Source organism: Loxodonta africana, chromosome X (genome assembly GCF_030014295.1).
Source record: "Loxodonta africana isolate mLoxAfr1 chromosome X, mLoxAfr1.hap2, whole genome shotgun sequence".
In the NCBI taxonomy this organism is placed as follows: domain Eukaryota; kingdom Metazoa; phylum Chordata; class Mammalia; order Proboscidea; family Elephantidae; genus Loxodonta; species Loxodonta africana.
The window spans coordinates 76,885,437-76,895,538 of NC_087369.1; the positions used below are offsets into that span (position 1 = coordinate 76,885,437).

The window sequence follows — 10,102 nt, forward strand, 5'->3', positions numbered from 1 at the left end:
AGAGAGGCTATTATAAGCATTCATTCTTTAATTCAGAAAATATTTATTAAGCACGAACTATGTGTCAAGCAGTGTACTAGGCAGTAGGGATGCACATGGTCTGGGTCCTTCAGGTTCACAATAAAATGGGGCAGGCAGACACGTAAACACTTAAGGACAATGAAGCGTTCTAGGTGAGAGATGTTAAGTCTGCGCAAGGTACAGTGGGGACCCAGAAGAGGGTAGTGAACAGTTCTACCTGGGGTGGCAGAATACCAGGTGGTTGTTCAGGAAATATTTCCTGTAGGGGTGATCCTTGATGAGTAAAAAGATGAGTAAATATTTTCTGAATGGATAAGAGGGATGGCATTTAAAAGCGCTGATAACTTAGTAAGAAGAGCAGTTACTCACAAAGCCCAGCAGTATTGGGCTGTTTACCATAGGTGCAAATAACCTCGCATAGCTTTGTAAACAGTGTAGTTCATTAACTTTTCAAAAAAGGGTTAAAATATCTTCTGCATACAACTTAAGAAGGTAGTGAAGTGTAGAACCCGTTTTAGAAAGGTTTCCATCTAAAATGTTTGAAAATTTTAAAAGCTTTGGTATTTGAAATAAGAAGCCCTCAGCTGTCTGTAAAACTGCTGAAGAATGCTTTATTCTCTGAGGATTACAAATATAACTGAACTTTTACTGTGGTTCTATGTTCCAGGCTATGCCAAGCACATTTAATTAGGAAATGTGAGTAGTTGTGATAATATTATTGCATTAAATATTCCTTTTTTATTTTGTTTTGTTTAGCCTCTACAGCCTTTCTTGCTGATAGCCAGCCTCCAAATCGCAAAGCCCTTGCTGTGTATCCTGTTTTCTTGTTCTATTTTGTCATCAGTTGGATGATTCTCACCTTTACTCCTCAGTAAATCAGGAAATGGAAATTAAAGACCAGTGAATTGAAAGCTCATTGGAATGATGCAATTCACCATGGAGCTTTGCCTCTGAGCCTCTTTTGTCAATTTTGGAGATTATTTGGTAACTAGGTAGATGAAGAGATTAAAAGGGAGTCATATTAGCACCATCGCCACTTACGTAAGGAGCCGACGTTTGAAAAACTGCCCTTTTCCTCTTAAATGTTATTTCTTTAAAATACATGCACAAAGTACACAGTACAATGCCTCCTGAGGCATGATGGAGTTACTGTGGTTCATTTGGGTGACAACCAATGTCTCGGGAAGCACATAGATACATACTGCAAGTTGAATAGAGTTAGTAACTGTATTTCCAGTTTCGAGAATACCATTTCAGGTGCAACTTTTAATCATACTGCCTTATGACTATTTGAATATCCCTCTCTTCATGAACAAGAATGTATAGTCTGTGTCCATTTTGATTTATTTCTGTATCTTAAAAGGCAATGACAGAGCTTGGGAAGATATGCATACATATGGGAGGAGAAAGCATGTGTTAACATAGATTCAGATGATGATCAGAGAAAATTTTGTACTTGTTGCTTTAAGAAAAGTGAAGGCCATCTAAAGAATCAGCCTGTTCTCTCTTTTTGTATGTTGTTGTTGTTAGGTGCCATTGACTCAGTTCTGACTCATAGTGACCCTGTGTACAACAGAGTGAAACACTGCCCAGCCCTGTGCCATCCTCACAATCATTAGTATGCTTGAGCCCATTTTTGCAGTCACTGTGTCAATCCTCGTTGCGGGTCTTCCTCTTTTTTGCTGACCCTCTGTTTTGCTAAGCATGATGTCCTTCTCCAGGGACTGATCCCTCCTGATTAACATGTCCAAAGTACGTGATACAAAGTCTCACCATCCTTGCTTCTGTGGAGCATTCTGGCTACACTTCTCTTCTAAAACAGATGTGTTCCTTCTTCTGCCAGTCCAGGGTATTTAGTGTATTCTTCACCAACACCATAATTCAAAGGTGTCAATTCTTCTTCAGTCTTCCTTATTCAGTGTCCATCTTTTGCATGCGCATAAGGCGATTGAAAACACCATGGCTTAGGTGAGGCACACCTTAGTCCTTGAAGTGACGTCTTTGCTTTTTAATACTTTAAAGAAGTCTTGCAGCATATTTGCCCAATGCAATGTGTCATTTGTTTTTTTGACTGCTGCTTCCATGGGTGTTCATCCAAGTAAAACGAAATCCTTAACAACTTCACAATTTTCTCTATTTATCATGACGTTGCTTCTTGGTCCAGTTGTGAGGATTTTTGTTTTGTTTATGTTGGGGTGCAATCCGTACTGAAGGCTGTGGCCTTTGATCTTCATCAGCAAGTGCTTCAAGTCCTCTTCACTTTCAGCAAGGAAGGTTGTGTCAGCTCCATAATGTAGGTTCCTAATGAGTCTTCCTCTAATCCTGATGCCCCATTCTTTATATAGGCCACCTTCTCTGATTATTTGCTCAGTATACAGATTAAATAAGTATGTTGAAAGGACACAACCTAGATGCACACCTTTTCTGACTTGAAACCATGCAGTATCCCCTTGTTCTGTTTGAATGACTGCCTCTTGATCCATGTACAGGTTCCACATTAGCACAATTAAGTGTTCGGGAATTCCCATTCTTCACAATGTTATCCATAATTTGTTATGATCCACACAGTCGAATGTCTGCATAGTCGGTAAGACACAGGTAAACATCTTTTCTGGTATTCTCTGCTTTCAGCCAAGATCCACCTGACATCAGCAATGATGTCCCTTGTTCCATATCTTCTTCTGAATCTGCCTTGAATTTCTGGCGGTTCCCTGTCAATGTACTGTTGCAACCGCTTTTGAATGGTCTTCAGCAGAATTTTGCTTGTGTGATGGTAATGATACTGTTTGATAATTTCCACATTCGGTTGAATCACCTTTCTTTGGAATAGGCATAAATACGGATCTTTTCCAGTCGGTTTGCCAGGTAGCTGTCTTCCAAATTTTTTGGCATAGATGAGTGAGTACTTCCCGTGCTACATCCGTGTGTTGAAACATCTCAGTTGATATTCGGTCAATTCCTGGAGCCTTGTTTTATGCCATTGCCTTCAGTGCAGCTTGGACTTCTTCCTTCAGTACCACTGGTTCTTGAACATATGCTACCTTCTGATATGGTCAAACTTCAACCAATTCTTTTTGGTACAGTGATGTGTATTCTTTCCATCTTCTTTTGGTGCTTCCTGTGTTGTTCAACATTTTGCCCTTAGAATCCTTCACTATTGCAACTCAAGGCTTGAATTTTTTCTTCAGGTTTTTAGCTTGAGAAATGCTGAGCGTGTTCTTGCCTTTTGGTTTTCTAACTCCAGGTCTTTGCACATGTCAGTATAATACTTTATTTTGTCTTAACGAGCCACTCTTTGAAATCTTATGTTCAGCTCTTTTACTTCATTTCTTCTGTTTGCTTTAGCTACTTGACATTCAAGAGCAAGTTCAGTCTCTTCTGATACCTATTTTGGTCTTTTCTTTCTTCTCTTTTTCATGACCTCTTGCTTCGTGTATGATGTCCTTGATGTCATTCCACAACTCATCTGGTCTTTGGTTGTTAGTCTTCAGTGAGTCAAATCTATTCTTGACATGGTCTCTAAATTCAGGTGGGATATACTCAAGGTCGTACTTTGGCTCTCGTGTACTTGCTCTAATTTTCTTCAGGTTCAACTTGCATATGAGCAATTGATGGTTTGTTCTGCAGCCGGCCCCTGGCCTTGTTCTGACTGATGATATTGAGCATTTCTATCGTCTCTTTCTACAGATGGAAACCCTGGTGGCTTAGTGGTTAAGAGTTTGGCTGCTGACCAAGGTTTGCAGTTCGAATCCACCAGGCACTTCTTGGAAACTCTATGAGGAAGTTCTACTCTGTCCTATAGGGTTGCTATGAGTTGGAATCTACTCAACGGCAACAGGTTTGGGTTTTGGTTTGGCTTTCCACAGACGTAGTTGATTTTGATTCCTGTGTATTCCTTTGAGCGAGGTCCATGTATATAGTAGCCATTTATGTTGTTGAAAAAAGGTCTTTATAATGAAGTCGTTGGTTTTTCAAAATTCTACCATGGATCTCTGGCATCATTTCCATCACCAAGGCCATATTTTTCAACTACTATTCCTTCTTCTTTGTTTCCAACTTTTGCATTCCAGTCAGTAGTAATTATCAATGCATCTTGATTGCATGTTTGATCGATTTCAGACTGCAGAAGTTGGTAAAAGTCTTCAATTTCTTCATCTTTGGCCTTAGTGGTTGATACATAAATTTGAATAATAGTCGTATCAACTTGTTATCCTTGTAGGCGTATGGATATTATCCTATCACTGACAGTGTACATTAGGATAGATCTTAAAATATTCTTTTTGTATTGTCACCTTTTTGCCATGCTTAACAGCACCTTGGTGGCACTCTAGTTTTTTATCTGGCTTCTTCTGAATATGCAAGCTAAGGTATTAGTAGTCAACATGTAACTTTCCTTTGACTAATGCTCTCAATGGAATAATGTTTGAATTTACACAAGTGGAAGACCTCATAAATTTAGATTGGTAAGTCTCCAGTGCATAGTATCATACAGGAACTTTCTCTTAAGGGTGGAATGAGACAGTTTGGATACAGCATAATTATAGGGAACTCTTCTTCATTATTCTATGTAGTCTGGCCTCTAACTAGAAAGTAAAGCTAAATTAGAAGCCTGCATTCAACCCTGTGAACATGGAGGGATTTAGTGTCCTGATGGCTGATTAACAGCACAACTAGAAGCTTAGAGCATGATGTAGGTTGAGTTGGGCTTTTCATAGTGGGCTTAGCAGTTTTTTCATTAGATGTGCTTTTTAGGTTGGAGAATAGTAATTTATTTCCTTGACTTTAGACTTCATTTTTAAAGCTAGTTAACTTTCCTTTACATAAATACTTTTTGCACATGTATACTGTCCTATAGGGTCACTATGAGTCGGAATCGACTCGACGGCACTGGGTTTTGGGTTTTTACCTACTTATACACTCAGCCACTTATATACACAAGTGTGAAGGCTTTTCAGGGAGCATAGGATCTGGGACAGGCTGATTGTGAGCTAAACAGAGCTCCTTTGAAGTAGTATGAGCTGCTGCCTTCTATGAATTGTACATCGAAGGACTCTAATAGACAAAGATTAGGAGTCAGGCAGTAAGCATACATTGTAAATATACAGTTACTTATAAATACAGGAATTTCCTATTTTACATTTTTCTTTATCATAAAATTAGAATATTCATTTTGTATTTAAAGACTGCCTACACATAGATATATAATTTTAACAACATATTTTCTCTATCCAGATTGACCAAGTTAGGACAACTGGGTCCTTGGATTGATATTCAACAACAAAGCACTGCAAAGTAGATCCCCTGTTTTCCAGCCGTGTGCATAATTCTTGGTTATTTGTATTTATTGCATTTTATCCTTTAAATTTTAAAACAAACCCTTGTGAGGATAACGCCAATGTTTCAGTCTTGAATTGGTAAAGAAAATATTTTAAAACTGGTCCTAACTTTAAAATTGATCCTAAATTATCCATTTCCATTGCCTGGCATTTTCTAACTTCCCACTAAAAACATCTCCCTTCCAGAATTGTTCCATGATCTGTCCCAATGATTTTAATATAAAATCAATGAAATAATCAGGTATAGATTATTACTTTCTCAAAATGGGATTAAGCCTGTACTGAATTTTACTCAGGCTATGTATTTGGTCAGATGTTCCTAAGGCCGTGACTTTGGGGGTGTGTGTGTGTGTGCATGTGCGTGTGTGTGTGTGTGTTTTACACATATTGACTATCAAGGCACCCTTTTTATGTGTATTGTCGTTCTTGGGTGACTTAGGAAGTAGATTTTATTTGATTTAAATGGAGGTAGATACAGGCTTAATTATCTTTTCCTGAAAGTGAGTGGTCAATTTGAGGGCATTAATAAATGTTTTCTTAATATATGCAAAAAAGGGTGTTGCTTTCTGTGACAGAAGTTAAGACCTGAGTGTCTGGAAGTTGTAACTGTCATCACAGTTTCTCCTAATTTGCTGCAAAGGCACATGGCCGATTTTAGAAACGAGGACTGCCACAGAAAGGAAAACCCTATTCCAGGAATTAGGAAGTTTTCTGCTTCAGATGAAATTCAGGTTTGTGAGCAGCATTGCAGAATGTGGTGCGTCACTGTTACATGGGTTATCACTTGCTATTCCTACTTCTGACACTGAGACTCTGGGGCCATATTCTTTAGCAATAGGAAGGATGAAGACCAGACTTAATCGCTGTTCAGATTATAAAAACTCAACTGATGCCATCATATTTTTACATGGGTTATCACTTGCTATTCCTACTTCTGACACTGAGACTCTGGGGCCATATTCTTTAGCAATAGGAAGGATGAAGACCAGACTTAATCGCTGTTCAGATTATAAAAACTCAACTGATGCCATCATATTTGAATGTGCAATGTAGTCATAAAAGTCAACCGTTAATTCTCACACCTTTTGCCTCTTAAGAGTTTTATTACACGAACTGAATTTGATCCTTTCATTGTGGCAGGGTTTTTTGTTGTTGGGTGAGGTGGGGGCCACAGGGCATGGGACTGGTAAGCGTTTTACAGTTTATTGTAATTTGGATCTCAGTGTGGTGCAAATGGGTTGACATGTTCAACTGCTAACTGAAAGGTTGGAGGTTCAGGTCCATCCAGAGGTACCTTGGAAGAAAGGCCTGGCAGTCTACTTCCGAAAAATCAGGTATTAAAAACTCTGAAGTACAGTTGTATTCTGACATACATGGTGTCACCATGAGTTGGAATCGACTTAACAGCAACTGGTTGGTTCTGCGTCTTATAAACAGCATCCCCCAAATGTGATCGTGCTAGCAAGCCTGTATTTGAAGACTTAATTGTGTACTTTATATAATCTAACTGCTTACTGTATTTGGACTGCTTGTTTATTCCTAGAGATGAAAATGAAAATCTCCTGTCAGTTCAAGTTCTTGGGTAACATAAGTCATAGGAATTTCTGTAAAGTTTATCAAGAATTGATAAGACGTAGAACACTGAAAATGTGATTCTTTAATTAGACTGTTAGTTTCTGAGACAGCTTAGATAAGAAATAAATGTTTGAATGTTAATCCATGTATGTAAATTAGAAACACTTTTCTAGATTCCATGGAGTTTTATTAAAAATAGAGAATTTCCAGGGATTTACTTAGGCCATAGCATGGCCAAATAATAACAATAATATTACTAATAATAATAGCTAACATGTAGTGGGCACTTGCTGCGTGCCAGGCACTATTCTGTTTTTTTTAAGAATTTTTTTTATAACATTTATTGAGATATCCCATAAGATCCACCCTTTTAAAGTCTACAAGTCAGTGGTTCCTAGTATTTTCAGGTAGTTGTACAACCGTCACCACTAATTTTAGAACATTTCATCACTTCACAAAGATACTCCCTACCCATTAGCAGTCACTCCCCATTCTCCCACCAGCCTCTGGCAAACACTTACCTACTTTCCATCTCTATGGATTTGGCCAGGCACTATTAAGTGCTTTTCATGCGTCTCCTCTATTCCTTACAACATGAGGTGCTACAATTCTTATTTTATAGGTAGGAAATTGAGGCACAGAAAGGTTAAGTAACTTGCTCAAGGTCACACAGTAAATTAATTTAAAATAGGAATAACTCACTAGGTGAGAGCGTAAAAACCTGTTGCCCTGGAATCCATTCAGACTCATAGTGACTCTATAGGACAGAGTAGAGCTAACTGCCCCATAGGGTTTCCGAGGAGCAGCTGGTGGATTCAAACTGCCGACCTTTTGATTAGCAGCCTCAGCAGCTGAGCTCTTCACCATTAGGCCACCAGGGCTAGTAGGACACAATTTTGAATTGCATTGTTATGCACATGAAATGAATGCACCCCTCCCCAGGGTATGTTTACTGAGGTAGTCATTGCCCTCCTGGACTGAATGGAGGTAGGTAAAGAGCTTTTGGTCTTTTTGCTGAGTAATGGAACGCTATATTAGCAGCATCTGAGAATACAAGAGCATTTGTGCACTGGATAGAGTTAGGTTTGCTCCCCTCACCCCTCCGCAAGCCCCTTTACTCTCCCTTGCCCTTCCACCACCACCGCACACATCTACCCCTCCTCTTTTTCTCAAAATCTTAAGAATCAAGTGCCTTCTGCCTCTTTTTAATTCCCAAAAGAATGGTTAATGCACGAGAATTTCACTTATAGATTCAGGTGTTTATGGTTAAGGGATGCATCTGGTCACTTACAGTACCAGTTAATATTCCTAAAACCCCAGAGAGCAGTAGTTTAAGAATGGAATGCCTTTTTATTTGGGATTAACTAGGTGGGAGGAAGAAATAACAGAGTAACGGCTTCAGCTTAATGAAGTCAGTGTTCCTGCCTGGTAGGAAGTGACCACACACTGCTCTTACTAACTCTGTTCTCTTTCTTTCGAAGCTTTTGTATTCTGTACTACCATTGCTGGTAGTTTCTTGGTCCACTTCAATGCTCAATTTAATCCTGGTTTTTGCTATAAATAATAAACCTGTGAAAAGAAAAAAATCTGAAAAATGACTTGTGAATGTTAAATGTGCAAATTAAAAAAAATAAAAACCACACACACACTAGAAAAGGAGATTTTGTGTGTCCCTATCCTCGTGCTGAAAGGTGTAGATATTTGCTGCATACTGTTTTCAGATATAGTATCAGACAATATTGAATTCTGTATAGGATTGCACAGGAAGCATGGTTCTTATATTTAGTATCACAGAAAATATCAAAGTAATCAGTAATAATAGGAGGAAGTTTTTGAAATATGGGTAGAATTTGTATCATTCCAGAGAAAAGAGCTATGTACGCAGCTCATTCTTAGTAAACATTTGTCAGGTTGGGCAACATGTAGCTTGCCTGATCCAGTTTCATACTTGAGGATTTTTAGAAATACAATTGCTCTGAGTGTCAGCTCTCTAAAAAGTGTGCAGCTGGTAATCCTATCAGGAAATGGGTCCCTGATAGGATCAGAATATGGAGTCCTTCCCTGCTCTGTCATATCCCCTTTTCCTGAAGCTTTCATTTGGCTCCACACAGAAATGCTTGTAAAGATACGCAGCATGTGGTCTACAGATGAGGTGAATATCAAGAGGAAAAAATTCTACAGCATCTTATCTTCATTAATTTAGTATTTTCAGGGAAGGTGATTGGGGTGGAGATCAAAAGGATCTAATATTTATTCAATGTTAGCTGTGTGCCAAGCACTGAGCTAGGCATTCTACATTTATAATCTCTAATTGTACAACATGTATAAATTTCTGGTTGCAAGTAGCAGAAACTCAATTAAGCCTAAGCAAAACAAAAACAAACTCAAAACAGTATTCATTTAACTGGGAAGCCCAAGGGGGGCTGGAATAGCTTTAGGCGCAACTGGATATAGATGCTCAAACAATATCGCTAAAACTCTGTCTTCACCACCACTGACTGCTCTGACAGGGATCACAATAGTGGGCCCTGGAGAGAGCTGGAGAAAAATGTAGTACAAAATTCTAACTCAAAAAGAAAGCCCAGACTTGCTGGCCTGACAGAGACTGGAGAAACCCTGAGAGTGTGGCCCCCAGACACCCTTTCAGCTCAGTAACGAAGTCACTCCTGAGGTTCACCCTTCAGCCGAAGATTGGACAGGTCCGTAAAACAAAACGAGACTAGAAGGGCACACCAGTCCAGGGGCAGGGACTAGGAGGCAAGAGGGAACAGGAAAGCTGGTAATAGGGAACCCAAGGTTGAAAAGGGAGAGTGTTGACATGTCGTGGGATTGTTAACCAATGTCATAAAGCAATGTGTGTACTGACGATTTAATGAGAAACTAGTTTGTTCTGTAAACCTTCATCTAAAGTGCAATAAAAAATTTAAAAAAAACAAACAAAAAAAACTGTCTTCTCTCCATCTGTCAACTCTGGGGGGTTGACTTCATTCTCAGTCAGACTTCTCTTCATGAGGTTTTAAGATGGCCCCCAGCAGTTCACAACTGACATGGCCCTCGGAGCTTAAATCAACCTCTGAAGGAAAGGGACTTCCTCTCTCACAGCATTAGATTGAACGTTTTGGGTCAAGTTCCCCCCTCTGTGGTGGTGAAAGTGGACTCCTGCTGGTTGA

General features: G+C 39.2%; 1 protein-coding gene across 1 annotated transcript in view; it reads left to right on the forward strand.

Moving 5' to 3' along the window:
* YIPF6 (Yip1 domain family member 6) overlaps positions 1 to 9,878 on the forward strand; it is a 28,618-nt gene extending 18,740 nt beyond the window's left edge. Inside the window, exon 7 of the mRNA XM_003412740.4 lies at positions 778 to 9,878. Coding sequence (XP_003412788.1) covers positions 778 to 896 — 119 coding nt within the window. The 3' untranslated portion in view covers positions 897 to 9,878. The remainder of the gene's footprint in view (positions 1 to 777) is intronic.
* Positions 9,879 to 10,102: the final 224 nt, after the last annotated feature.